This window comes from Silene latifolia, chromosome Y (assembly GCF_048544455.1).
Source record: "Silene latifolia isolate original U9 population chromosome Y, ASM4854445v1, whole genome shotgun sequence".
Classification (NCBI taxonomy): Eukaryota; Viridiplantae; Streptophyta; class Magnoliopsida; order Caryophyllales; family Caryophyllaceae; genus Silene; species Silene latifolia.
In genome coordinates this window covers 283,388,760-283,403,748 of record NC_133538.1, presented here as the reverse complement: position 1 = coordinate 283,403,748, position 14,989 = coordinate 283,388,760, and the positions used below count along the sequence as shown (strand labels likewise).

General features: G+C 39.2%; 1 protein-coding gene across 1 annotated transcript; it reads right to left on the bottom strand.

Moving 5' to 3' along the window:
• Positions 1 to 6,527: 6,527 nt before the first annotated feature.
• Positions 6,528 to 14,352, bottom strand: LOC141630821 (protein FAR1-RELATED SEQUENCE 5-like). Its single transcript, XM_074443571.1, has 3 exons — positions 14,214 to 14,352; positions 6,907 to 7,741; positions 6,528 to 6,711 (listed from the first exon to the last, which is right to left on the bottom strand). Exons 1-3 carry the CDS (start codon positions 14,350 to 14,352, stop codon positions 6,528 to 6,530), a joined length of 1,158 nt encoding a protein of 385 aa, XP_074299672.1.
• Positions 14,353 to 14,989: the final 637 nt, after the last annotated feature.

The following is a 14,989-nucleotide window of genomic DNA, read 5'->3' as shown; positions in this document are numbered from 1 at the left end:
CATTTCAACTATTCCCGAAGCCTTGTGCATTGAGAAAAGAAGGTGAATTAGTTGACAATGGGAATGAAGATAACAAGGAAGGGGTGTCAAAAGGAGAGTCAGAAGAAAACAAAGTTGAATCAGTTGAGGTTGAAAATGGGAATGAAGACAACAAGAAAGAGGTGTTAAAAGAGGAGTGTGACAACAACAAAGAGGTGTCGAAAGGGGAGTGTGAAAATGGGAATGTTGACAATAAAAAAGATGATGACAAAAATGTACGAAATGATTCGAAGCATCTTTATGTTGATAGTGACGCAGAGAATGAGGAAGAAGCCAATACGGATAATCTTATAAATACCCTTGTATGTAGCATGTTATCCAAAGATTATAGTGAAGAACCCAAGGCAACCAATCCCAATCCAAGCTTAGATATTAGTACTTGAACTTGATTTACTAAGAGGAGACACCGACCCATGTACGAGCCATCTAAGTTTCAAAGATCAGTATTCGACTACATCTACTACATCAAGGGAAAAGGCACTGTTCTTGCTAGGTATATTTTATTCTACTCATTATGTTCCTTTTATTTAATCATTCTGTACATTTCGTTTGGGTATTATGTGCATTATTAATAAAGATAATGTACATATGTGTAATTAACTCGACTTGTTTTGTGTAACGTCCCGAACCAAAGAGAAGCTCTTTGAGTTTAAGAATGTCGTGGGTAACCGATATCTTTTTGCATCTCTAAAACCACCTCGGTATATAGCAGATCTTTGTGGTTGATTGTTGGTCGGCTTACTTGAATTTCAATGAACTTGAAAGAAAATCTTGACCACGTCGATTCTTTGCTTCAACCCTTGTATTTGTATGTAAAATTTTATTTCATTCTATATTACAATAATTTTATGTTATACAAGTGTATATTAATAGAACAATATTATGTTCTGTGTGTGCAGCAAGCATTTCAAGGGAAAAGGAAAGAATTCAAATTTGAAAGAGAATTGGAAGTATTCAAGAGGCATTTTAGAAATGAGTTAAATCATCTTTGGTATTATTGATGTGACAAAAGTTGATATGGTTAGCTCAAACAATATATATAGTCAATACATAGTGTTTTCTGCTACTAATTTTATGTCTGTTGTATCTTCTAATCATTTCTTATATAAAACAGTTTTTTTTCCCAATAATATCCGACAAGCATTTTTACCTGCTCGTATTCAATATGGAGAAGAACAAGTTTGTCATTCTTGATAATCAACAAAGATGATGAAACCCCAAAACTCGTTATGGAAACAAACCTTGGAATATGGTAATTGTTCAGTTGCCTTTCATTGGTTATTTTTTCTTTTACAATGTCATATTTTTTGCATGGTCTCTCTATATAGTTTGATCTGAATTTTTCCATGCAGCGTAATGCTTTGGCAGAATATTTCAATGACATTGGTGATTTGAAGGAAAGAGTAAGAGCAATGGAGCCTGCTGTATTGAAAATGCCTTGGAGAAACCATCAAAATGTTGTTGACTGTGGTATTTACACAATGAAACACATGGAAACGTACAAGGGGGGTCAGTATTGGACTTGTGGGTTGACAAAAAACAACGTAAGTTTCTAAACAATTTATATCCAATAATTGTAAATGTACTTTTGGTTTAATTAAATGATCTTTCTTAAAGTATTAAAAGCACATTCTTGTTTACAAGTTACCTATCTTAAAGATATTTTAACTTTTGTAGATGGATGGACTTCGAATATTGAGAATCAAATATCTTTGCACTTTGGTTTCATCCAAGTGCAACATTGTTTGTGATGACGTTTTAACAAAGGTGAAGCAGTATCAAGAGAAGCCCTTCCCAAAGAAACTGGATTCGTCTGATGAAGAATTATACGAGGGTGATGAGACTGTTGGGGATGAGAAGATAGAAGATGAGGTAGTTGGAAAGAAAGAGAAGAGTACCGATGATATTGGTGTCCCTGACAACAATGAGACTGTTATGGTTAAGAAGAGAAGAATGGAGGTAGGTTGTACAGAAGGGAATATTATACCAGATGGCTATGATGCTTCTGAGAAGAATGAGAACATGACAGATGTGAGTAATACAAACGACAAGAGTATAAATGAGTATAATCTGGTTGACAGTGGTGACACTACTAAGGGCGAAGTCATCAACAATGAAAATGTTCATGAACATGAAAGTAGTCAACCAGAGTCTCTGAGCATCCTTGCAAATCGTAATTTACTAAGCACAGATACATGCATTATTACTCCTCTTACTGAGTTTCAGAATTGCATTGCTGATTATGTGTCGTATAGTAGAGGAAAACATACCGATTTAGCCAGGTATATATATATATATCTCTACTAATGTACAATATTTAAATTTAAAATGTTCTGTATCCTGTTTTGAGTTAACACTGGTAGTCCTGAACCAGGGAACTTCTTGTGCATGTGGGTGAAATTTCTCTTCGGCGTATTGAAATGGCAACGCTACGACAATCTAAATATTTAACGAGTGATGTGATCGATTGTTGGGCAAAACTTTTGAATGCCAAGGAATATAGAAGAAACTCTTCCGAGCCTTATCGATTTTTTTTCACCACAGCTGTGTGTGTAAGTCAAATATTTATATAAACTTATTTCAACAAGTAAATTTTGTAATGTTTTTTCCCTTGATTAACATCAAAAACTTTACTTGTCTTGCATACAGATGATTCTTCATGGAGAAGTGGACACTGTTGAAAATTTTATTGTGATTAACGATATAATGAAAGAAGAGTTTACCCAATTCTCGGTTAACCCAGATAGAATTGATTTGGTTAGCATTGACAATATACACTCTTTCTGCATGTTATATTTAATTTGCTTGTTGCCTAATTAAATCTTTTAAAATCTACAGTTCTTCTTCCCAATTATATATAAAAGGCATTACAATTTACTAGTCATTGACATCAACAAGTATAAGTTCATCATCATTGATAATGTGTATCGTGACGGAAAACCAGAAGAATTTTTCCACAATAGACCACTGTCTTTTGTAAGATTCTATGCTCTCTTTTGCTTAACAAAGACTACATACTTGTTCTTATTCATTATTGTGAATGTACAATGACTTTACATAGAGTGTACCTTCCCAAAAATTTTGTGTCTGTCTTAATTTTCTAATTTTTGTGATATTGTACCTCATAATTATTAGTGTCCTAATGTTTTTCTGCACCCCTTCTCCGCCAGCGTAATGTTCTAGCAGAATACTTGAAAGACATCGGTGTTTCAAAGGTAAAAGTTGATCGCATTAAAAACTGCAGCCTATTCTTGCAAAGATGAAGTGGAGAAACAACACTAACAAGACTGATTGTGGTGTTTACGTTATGAGACATATGGAGACATTTAAGGGTAATCTAAATTGGACCTGTGGGCTTAAAAAAGGCGATGTGAGTTTCAGAAGTAATATAATTATTTTTAATACATAATTCAGTACACATTTGTACATGTTCTAATCCCTTGTTTTCTTTATTTTGCTAGGATGCTCCCCTACGATTCTCATGGAAGAAATACATTTCATATATGATTTCAACAGAAGGCAATGTATGTTTTGATGTTGTACTAAAGAAGGCAATGGATTTCCGTTCAAACCCACTGCCATGGGAAGAATATGATGATGAAGATGAGGAAGATGTTGAATTGAAGCCGTAAAAACTTTTTTTAGTTTCGTTTGTGACGTGTGTGAGTAATGTAACATATATTGAGGAAGTCATGAGTCGTACAACCTGAAGTTTGAAAAAATTTTAATTCAAGAGAGTGTTATATTCCGGAAACAAATTTCAATAAAGTTTATTATGTTCTTGCTGAACAACAATAATGTTTATTGTGCAAAACGTCTTAAAATTATTGTACTCTGGGAAAACAATTCCAATCAAGTTGATGTTGTCCCTGCAAACAACAATAATGAACCTTTAATACAAATGTAATATACTTTGGCTATAAGAGTAATGTACTTTGGCTATAAGAGTAATGTACATACAAGCCTTTAAGAATGTTCCTTGAAACAATAATAATGATGCTTTAATAAAAATGTAATATACTTTCCCTATAAGAGTAATGTACTTTGGCTATAAGAGTAATGTACATACAAGCATTTAAGAATGTTCCTTGCAGAACAACAATAATGATGCTTTAATAAAAATGAAATATACTTTCCCTATAAGAGTAATGTACTTTGGCAAGATAATCGAATTGTGCATACAAGCCTTTAAGAATGTTCTCGTAGTGTATATTATGGATGTCTATCCTTGAATCAAAAATTTGCACCTTCCACTTCGTTATCAGATTCATCTTCTTCATCGTCGTCCTCCACATCATCAGATTCATCTCCTTCATCGTCGTCATCTTCATGGTAGTATTTGGTGAATATGCATCAAAATGTAGATTAAATATCAGATTTTATAAGGAGAAAATGGCCAAAATGAACAACTAAATTGATAATAGATTTAATGTTAATCAAATATACATTGCTGAAATTTTCATCTGTGCCTTTAGAACAACCATAATGTTCATTGCACAAAGAGCTTATGTGCCTCCATATAAGATTAAAGATTTTGGAAGGTAAATACTATCCGCTATGCTTGTATAATTTAATAATTATTTAACATTAATGTAATATGCTTTAACAAGAAACCAAATTATAGATACCTGTCAGATGGTTTGTTTCTTTGCAAGTTCTAGAGTTGTGTCCTTGGCGGCCACATGTTTTGCAGTACCTCTTCTCTTTTCCTCTCTTCTTTAGGGCTTTTAACATTTGATACCCGTCGCTGTGAGTACCAAAGATAATATTTATAATCTCCTATTAAGACTAACCTAGGCTAGTGGTAACAGGGTCGATCCGCAAGGAGGCAGTTGTAAATTCTAGTTGTTCTATGATCGATCGAGGTAACTATTATGGGGGTTGATTGAATTGGTCTATAACTAATAACAATAAGAAGAAAATGAACTAAAGATATGATTTAAACAGATAAAAGAAAGGTACTAGGATGGTCGGGTCATTACGACTTTCGGCGAAAAAACTAGGTCGGTCCGAATCAAACACAGGTAAGGCGGGAAATAAGAGGTCCTCTCGGTCCACTCCTAACAAATAGCATCTCTCGATCTTGCTATAGGTCCCTAATGTCACTAATACTAACTTTCGTCCTGAAAAGTGACTAATGGTCTAAACTATACCTATCTTTCGATCTTTAGCACAGTTTAGTCGAATTAATTGACGGTCAAATAACCTACCCTACCTTTCGGTCTAATGGGTCGGTCACAAAATAGGTATCTAACTGGTCGCATGCATTCAACTCGTCAGATACAAGATTAAAAACAATTAAAACGAAGATATCCTTACAAGGTCGGTCGATCGACCAACAATGTCGATCGATCGATCGACACGCGGGTTCAGTCCGTGTCTAACCTATTGCCGCCTAGCCATAAATCGCCTACATCCTAGCACTATAGGTTTAGCTACTCATGACGAAGGTAAAAACAACAAATAAACTAAGACAATAGGGTACTGAATTCATGATTTGAAATAGATAGCAAATAACAATAACAATAATTGGCTTTGGGCACAAATCTAGCAATTCTAATACTAATGAAAAAGCGAAACAAATAAATGGAATTAAAGCAGAATGATTACCGAGAATTTCAGAGGAAAGATTAAGAGCAAAGGCAGAAATCCAACGTTAAAGTCGATAACCCAAAACCCTAACTCGGAAATAAGCTAGAACTAAAAGTACTGTATGTGATATGAAACTTGATGATAAAAACTGAAAGTTATGTTACGTTATATAGCAAATAAGCGCAACAACTATTTCCTAAAACCTAAACTTCACGGGCCTTGAGTTTCTCAATCTTTTAATTCCGTCTGGAATCGAAATCGGTCGATCGACCACTCAGGTGGTCGATCGATCGCTCCTCAAAGAATGTAGCTTGAACCCGATAGGTGGTCGATCGACCGATGTGGATGGTCGATCGACCGGATTAGCTGCTACTTGACTTCTTTATTCTACGTGGACTTGTCTTTTGGGCCTTGGATCGCGCACCAAGCTCGTTCCTTAAGCAATTTCTTCACGTCATTTACAATGCACTTACTCGGGGACGGATTTGGCTTGATTTCCGTCGGATTCTTCACATTTACGCAACAAAGCACAAAATACGGAAGTAGACGGAAATAGGGAGAAATGTAGCATAAACTAAACAAATGAGCTCTGAAATGCGTGTAAAAAGAGATGTAAAACATCATATAAATGACACGCATCAATTTGTGATTCAATTATCTTGCCCTTGGTCCTACCCTTGTTTTTAGATTTTTTAGGAACATGAATCACCAACTTCTCAGGTATTTTGCAGCCCACATACTTTTCTATTTCTTTCATCTTGTCTTTCTTCTTTCTTTGGTACACTTCACATTACTAATCATATCCAATCTAATATCTCTCGGTTTTTCAATCAAAAGCTTCATGTCGTTATCATCACACTCATTACGCCGACACAAGAATAAACCTCTTGCCACATTCAAGTACTCAAACTTTTCCTTCGAGAAAACTTTTGAGAGACATCTATCAATTTGCCATCTTTGTCAAAGACAGGCTTACTCATTGCAGCTTTTGTCCATCTTTGCGTTATGTACTTTCGGTATTTTCTCAAAATCTTGGTTGTGTAGAATCCAAAGGCGGTGCACGCACAACAAGCCCATTCTCTGAAACATAGAACAAGAACAAGTAATCTCCATGTTATCTGGTGAATATGCTACGTTCCATGACTTATTTGGCATCCGCAAGTCTGTTAGAATATATATTTTTGTCTCATCAATCTTCTCCACATCTTTAAAACGGCAATCGACAAAGTCGCAACCAATTCTGTTTGGAAGTCTTTGAAAATGTTGTGCGAGTACATTTCAGAAGCATGGACTTCAAGGTTTGACTTTGTTTTCCGTGGGATTTCTGAGTGTTTGTTGTCACTGTTCAATTTGGAATGCTTGTGTCTTTGTGCTTCCAAGGCACTCTCATAGCACACCCAAAACTCAACAAGGGTCAAATGAGGTGTGAGGAACCTGTCAAAGAAACTGTTTTCACTCTCAGACCTAGAAGTAACCCTCATCAAGCCAGACATTGAAACATCTTTAAAGTAGGCAGGGATCCACTGTTCCCTGAGATTATACAAATCTGAAAACCACTCGTGTTCTACAAGTTGATAATCAGTCATTATCTTTCCCCATTGTTCTTCGAATTCATCAGGCTCAAGTTGGTTGTTCCAAACACACCTATTGAGCCTGGTCTTAAAATCCTCATCTTGAAACAGTTGATAACTGACTTTCTCTCTTAGTTCCTTCATTATGTGCCACATGCACAGTCTGTGTGTTGACTCCTTAAACACTTCCGGGACCACCGACTTCATTGATTTGTCCTGATCAGTAATTATAATTCTCGGTTGGCACCCACCCATTGCTTCCAAAAATGTCTTGAACAGCCATGTATAACACTCAATACTTTCATCACCTAACAACGCAGCTCCAAACGTTATGCACCTTTTGTGGTGATCAACTCCTGTGAAAGGGACAAACACCATATCGTACTTGTTTGTTCTATATGTAGCATCTGCTGATAAAACCTCACCGAACAGCATGTAGTTCTTTATGCAGATCGGATCTGCCCAAAACACTCCAGCCAGGCACTTGTTTTCATCTACTATAAAATCAAAGTAAAATGAACTGCATGTGTCTTTTCTCCCTATAAGATTTTCAACAAACATTTGTGCATCAAAATTACCAATGTAGGTTTTTATGTCCTTGAAATACTACCGTTCCGACTCGACCTATATGCTAAAATAGACATGCATTTTATGGAAATTTTTGAAATTTTTCAATTTTTTGTTTTGATTTTTCTGTATATATATGTGAAATGAAATAAACAATGCAAAACAAAAAGTAAACGTGAATGCAAACATATGATATGCGACGCAAAACCCTTCCCCAAACCAAATCGCACAATGTCCCCATTGTGCAAAATCATGTAATGAAAGCGAAGAGAAATGGGAATTTGCGAGAAAAGGGAAATAAAAACATAATGACATAAAGGAAAGACTTGGGAACTCACAAGACTTTAAAGCGCGAAAGGGAAACCTCCCAAACCAGCGTGAGCTAGGAGGTTTCAGTAGCCAGCAGTGCTACCGATAAGAGTACCTGAAAGACAAAAATTACCACGCGTAAGACCGAAGAAAACAATTTTGAACTTAAAAATTGTGCATAAATGAGACAAAAGAAGAAATAGATAATGCGACGGAAATGAAGTGGAGTAGAAAAACTCCCTGAAGTCCGCATATCGACCAAACACAGCAGGGGAGAGGTCGTGAGCGAATATAGCAGCAGCAGTGGTCGATCGACCTAAAGAGGCAGTCGATCGACCAATTGGTCGTGAACAGTAGTTCCTGTAACCCGCAACTCAGTCGATCGACCAAGGATGCCAGTCGATCGACTGATAACACTGCTGCAGTGTTTTATTTCTTCGTAATTGCTCAATGATTTGAGCTAATAAGCTCTAAATACCTGCAAATGCACAATAGTACGTGCCCAAAATTGCGCAAAACCCAGAACGAAGTCTAAAGTACTTAAAATCCTAAGCAAAACAAAATAAAAGCGAAGTTATCGGGCACACAAAAGCAATAAAAAATAGTTCGAAAGCAATAAAATTTAAGTTTATAACGAATTTGATCAACTAGTAGTTGATCAAAAAGGACCATGGTATGGCCCACTTCGTTGGCTTCTGGCTACTAGAGGTAGCCTCAATGGTGCCCATCTTATCAGTTGCACCCTTCTCAGCATTGACAGTCGGAGGATTCAGCTGATCAGCGTCGTCATCTCCCCAATCAAGGACTCCCTCAGAATCATCGGAGTCCAAATCAGCCCATCTCACCTTGGCCGGCTCATCCTCTACTTCTTCATCAGTCCCATAGCTTAAGCGTCCTAGGCCTCCTCTTTGAATGATCGGCCGCTTTACAGCTGGCGCAGCTTGTAGTACTCCCTTCCCCAAACCAGCTCCTGCATTATTTAAAACAACAGATTCTTCCTCCATCTTGCTCCCAATCCGGGGCGGAGGGGTTAATACAACAGTAGTAATAGGCATGTCAGGAAGTACAAAGTACGATCTCTTTTCAGAGACCGTGTTACAAGTGACAGGCCACATGGGATCCTTTTTCTTAGCCGGCTGAGCAAAAACAATAGAGTGTTTTCCCACCTTGAAGGTCAAGGTACCTAGACCGACATCGATGACCGCACCAAATGTGCAAAAATGGCCTTCCCAAAATGATGGGAATATGGTCATCCTCAGGCATGTCAAGGACAACAAAGTCGACAGGGAAGAAAAACTTCCCTATCTGGACGGGTATGTCCTCTAGGACTCCTATGGGCTCGACCGCAGATCGGTCAGCCATCTGAACTGTCATCTCAGTAATAGCAAACCTGGTCAGTTTAAGCTTCCTAGCTAGACTCAAGGGCATGACACTTATGCTAGCTCCTAAGTCACATAAAGCCTTTTCGATAGAAAAGGTACCTATGCTACAAGGGACGGAAAAGCTGCCCGGGTCTTCTAACTTAAGGGGCGCAGTGTGAGACAGATAAGAACAAGACTCCTTGGTGAGTGCGACAGTGTGCACTGTTTCAAGTGACCGCTTTTTAGACAACAGTTGTTTCATAAATTTAGTGTAAGCGGGTACTTGGTTAACTAGCTCAAGGAAGGGGACTTGCACATTCAAACTACGGATAACTTTCTCAAACTTACTGAAAGATACCTGTTCCTTGGTCGGCACGAGTCTCTCCGGATATGGGGCTGTAAGGAGCACCTTAGCCCTCTCTTCTAAGTCGCGTGTGCCGGCGTCCTTGGACTTAGGCTGAAAGTCCGTCACCTTCTCTTTGTTGAAGCTAGATCCCTCCTCAGACCGTCACAAATGAGACCCATTGACCGTCATTGGGTCGAACTTCGGAGCCGGGACTGACCCATCAGCACTCGGGTCTGCCCCCAAAATCTTCGGGACTGTGGTACCCCGAAACAAGTAGTCTCGTAGATTATTTGGCATTAAAGGACGAGATTCTTCAACATCGCGTGATTATGGTCGATCGACCACCCTCCTCGATCGATCGATCTGGGTTGCACATTCGAGCTCCTGGAACCCGTGTTTCAGATCGATCGACTAGGTATGTCGATCGATCGGCCGATTTTCTGTGACGTCTTTTTCTTTGAATTGTTCGTTGAAGCTTTCTCTTGGCTTGTTTCGGCTCATCTTTCTCGACAAAGATCCTCAACCATGGCAGGACCGTCAAGGGTGGACCCGCTCCTCAAGGTGATGGCATTTAGGGTCTCCTTTTGTTCGGGTTGAGTGGGTAGGTGTCCGGGGGCTCGAGTGTTACTTTTGCTAGCTATTTGAGCAATTTGGCTCTCAAGTAACTTCATCCCGGCCTCTCTTGCTTGGGACTCCTTCAAAGAACAGATTCTTAAGCTCGGAAAACTCGAGAATTTTGTGTTTGTTCTTTCTTTGCGGCTTTATAAGGAGGCTTTGGTATTCTTGTTGCTTTTGATGCGGAGGCACATATGGCTCTTCTTTGTGGCGGAGGTTGAGTTGGGTTTTGGACATTCTGGCTCCTCCAACTCAAGTTCGGATGCGGTGGCTCGTAGTAGGTGTTGTTACGCCTATAGTGTTGAAAGGCGGCGCAGATTCAAAGGGACTAGGGCGGTTCTTCGAGACATGGCCCTCAACTCCACACCTTTCACGACGAAGGGACCGTCGACACGAGATTGACTTGGTATATCCCACCCTTAGAGACTCCTCCTAGCTCATATTTGTCAAATCTTGCGGTAAGAGCCTCAAGTGCGAACAGAGGAAGACTCGGCAGCTCTCCTCTGGTTCCCTCTCGAATTCCCATACTCGGCCTTGTGGGTAGCGAGATCATCAATGATCTTCCACCCTTTGGTTGCTCCCAAATTTTCAGCGAATCTCCCATTGGCGGCATCCAAAATGGCCCTCTGATCGTCGTACAACCCATTGTAGAAATGATTGCACAAACTCCACTTTGCAATCCCATGATGCGGTATGGTCCGCACCAACTTCTTGAATCGGACCCATGCCTCGTGGAAATTCTCATCTGGCCCTTGTTTAAAGCCCGTAATTTGAGCTCTAATGGCGATCGTCCTTGAAGCAGAGAAGTACTTCTTGTAGAACGCCAATGCCGGTGTATTCCAATCGGTGATCTCCGAACGGTCTTGTCCAAATCCCTATACCATTCCCTTGCGGCATCACGAAGGGAAAAGATGAACATGGTCTCCTTGATTTGATCCTGGGTCACGCCAGCTGGTGGGGGAATGGCGCTGCAGTAGTCAATGAAAGTCTCCATGTGCTTAGCTGCATCTTCATTTGCGCTCCCCAAACCGTTTCTCTCGACCATAGTAATGTAGGCGGGCTTTGGTTCGAATTTCACGCTTCTCCCGTAATTCGAACCCTTTGTACAAGTCGGCGGCTGTCGGCTCGAAAAACTAGCTATACTCGCTTCCTCGGCCATAATCGAAATTTCTGGAGAAGTAACTGTCTCGGTTGAAGATGTAGAAACGGGTGAAGAAGGTGGATTTTCCTCGAATGACTCGTTCTCGTAAAAGCTAGAATGAGAACTTGGCCTTTCCAAATGTTGCTCTTGAAATAATCTCCTCTTAACGTGCAAAGATCTTTCAATCTCTGGGTCAAACGGCGGTAATGGACCACCCCGAGACTGCGCATAAGAGGAAACTACAACAAAATATAAGAACAGTTTAAGGAACGGATGTTCCTTAAACTAAGAAAGACTAAAAAATAAAAACAACTAAAATTAGGACTATTGCCTCCCCGGCAACGGCGCCAAAATTTGATACCCGTCGCTGTGAGTACCAAAGATAATATTTATAATCTCCTATTAAGACTAACCTAGGCTAGTGGTAACGAAAATCGATCCGCAAGGAGGCAGTTGTAAATTCTAGTTGTTCTATGATCAGTCTGAGGTAACTATTATGGGGGTTGATTGAATTGGTCTATAACTAATAACAATAAGAAGAAAATGAACTAAAGATATGATTTAAACAGATAAAAGAAAGGTACTAGGATGGTCGGGTCATTACAGCTTCGGCGGCAGCAAACTAGGTCGGTCCGAATCAAACACAGGTAAGGCGGGAAATAAGAGGTCCTCTCGGTCCACTCCTAACAAATAGCATCTCTCGATCTCGCTATAGGTCCCTAATGTCACTAATACTAACTTTCGTTCTGAAAAGTGACTAATGGTCTAAACTATACCTATCTTTCGATCTTTAGCACAGTTTAGTCGAATTAATTGACGGTCAAATAACCTACCCTACCTTTCGGTCTAATGGGTCGGTCACAAAATAGGTATCTAACTGGTCGCATGCATTCAACTCGTCAGATACAAGATTAAAAACAATTAAAACGAAGATATCCTTACAAGGTCAGTCGATCGACCAACAATGTCGATCGATCGATCGACACGCGACCTGGTTCGATCCGTGTCTAACCTATTGCCGCCTAGCCATAAATCGCCTACATCCTAGCACTATAGGTTTAGCTACTCATGACGAAGGTAAAAACAACAAATAAACTAAGACAATAGGGTACTGAATTCATGATTTGAAATAGATAGCAAATAACAATAACAATAATTGGCTTTGGGCACAAATCTAGCAATTCTAATACTAATGAAAAAGCGAAACAAATAAATGGAATTAAAGCAGAATGATTACCGAGAATTTCAGAGGAAAGATTAAGAGCAAAGGCAGAAATCCAACGTTAAAGTCGATAACCCAAAACCCTAACTCGGAAATAAGCTAGAACTAAAAATCTTGTATGTGATATGAAACTTGATGATAAAAATCAAAAGTTATGTTACGTTATATAGCAAATAAGCGCAACAACTATTTCCTAAAACCTAAACTTCACGGGCCTTGAGTTTCTCAATCTTTTAATTCCGTCTGGAATCGAAATCGTCGATCGACCACTCAGGCTGGTCGATCGATCGCTCCTCAAAACATAAAGAGCTTCGGAACCCGATAGGTGGTCGATCGACTGATGTGGATGGTCGATCGACCGGATTAGCTGCTACTTGACTTCTTTATTCTACGTGGACTTGTCTTTTGGGCCTTGGATCGCGCACCAAGCTCGTTCCTTAAGCAATTTCTTCACGTCATTTACAATGCAGCTTACTCGGGGACGGATTTGGCTTGATTTCCCGTCGGATTCTTCACATTTCTGCAACAAAGCACAAAATACGGAAGTAGACGGAAATAGGGAGAAATGTAGCATAAACTAAACAAATGAGCTCTGAAATGCGTGTAAAAAGAGATGTAAAACATCATATAAATGACACGCATCAATTTGTGATTCAATTATCTTGCCCTTGGTCCTACCCTTGTTTTTAGATTTTTTAGGAACATGAATCACCAACTTCTCAGGTATTTTGCAGCCCACATACTTTTCTATTTCTTTCATCTTGTCTTTCTTCTTTGCTGGTACACTTCTGTTACTAATCATATCCAATCTAATATCTCTCAGTTTTTCAATCAAAAGCTTCATGTCGTTATCATCACACTCAGCTACGCTGACACAAGAATAAACCTCTTGCCACACTCGATACTCAAACTTTTCCGGTCGAGAAAACTTTTGAGAGACATCTATCGATTTGCCATCTTTGTCAAAGACAAAGCTTACTCATTGCGACTTTTGTCCATCTTTGCGTTATGTCTTTGTTCTGGTATTTTAAGAAAATCTTGGTTGTGTAGAATCCAAAGGCGGTGCACACAACAAGCCCATTCTCTGAAACATAGAACAAGAACAAGTAATCTCCATGTTATCTGGTGAATATGCTACGTTCCATGACTTATTTGGCATCTGCAAGTCTGTTAGAATATATATTTTTGTCTCATCAATCTTCTCCACATCTTTAAAACGGCAATCAGACAAAGCTGCAACCAATTCTGTTTGGAAGTCTTTGAAAATGTTGTGCGAGTACATTTCAGAAGCATGGACTTCAAGGTTTGACTTTGTTTTCCGTGGGGATTTCGAGTGTTTGTTGTCACTGTTCAATTTGGAATGCTTGTGTCTTTGTGCTTCCAAGGCACTCTCATAGCACACCCAAAACTCAACAAGGGTCAAATGAGGTGTGAGGAACTCAAAAGAAACTGTTTTCACTCTCAGACCTAGAAGTAACCCTCATCAAGCCAGACATTGAAACATCTTTAAAGTAGGCAGGGATCCACTGTTCCCTGAGATTATACAAATCTGAAAACCACTCGTGTTCTACAAGTTGATAATCAGTCATTATCTTTCCCCATTGTTCTTCGAATTCATCAGGCTCAAGTTGGTTGTTCCAAACACACCTATTGAGCCTGGTCTTAAAATTCTCATCTTGAAACAGTTGATAACTGACTTTCTCTCTTAGTTCCTTCATTATGTGCCACATGCACGTCTGTTGTTGACTCCTTAAACACTTCCGGGACCACCGACTTCATTGATTTGTCCTGATCAGTAATTATAATTCTCGGTTGGCACCCACCCATTGCTTCCAAAAATGTCTTGAACAGCCATGTATAACACTCAATACTTTCATCACCTAACAACGCAGCTCCAAACGTTATGCACCTTTTGTGGTGATCAACTCCTGTGAAAGGGACAAACACCATATCGTACTTGTTTGTTCTATATGTAGCATCTGCTGATAAAACCTCACCGAACAGCATGTAGTTCTTTATGCAGATCGGATCTGCCCAAAACACTCCAAATGGCACTTGTTTTCATCTACTATAAAATCAAAGTAAAATGAACTGCATGTGTCTTTTCTCCCTATAAGATTTTCAACAAACATTTGTGCATCAAAATTACCAATGTAGGTTTTTATGTCCCCGACAAAGTTTTTGAAATCGACCTCGATAACCCCAATGTTGTTGTAACCTCCACAC

Coding starts and splice junctions, on each gene's coding strand:
- LOC141630821 (XM_074443571.1), bottom strand. CDS start 14,352: ATGACTGATTATCAACTTGTAGAACACGAGTGGTTTTCAGATTTGTAT. Junction 7,742..14,213: donor TAGGTCTGAGAGTGAAAACA/GTTTCTTTTGAG, acceptor AAAATCTTATAG/GGAGAAAAGACACATGCAGT. Junction 6,712..6,906: donor GAAGTCCATGCTTCTGAAAT/GTACTCGCACAA, acceptor TCTATGTTTCAG/AGAATGGGCTTGTTGTGCGT.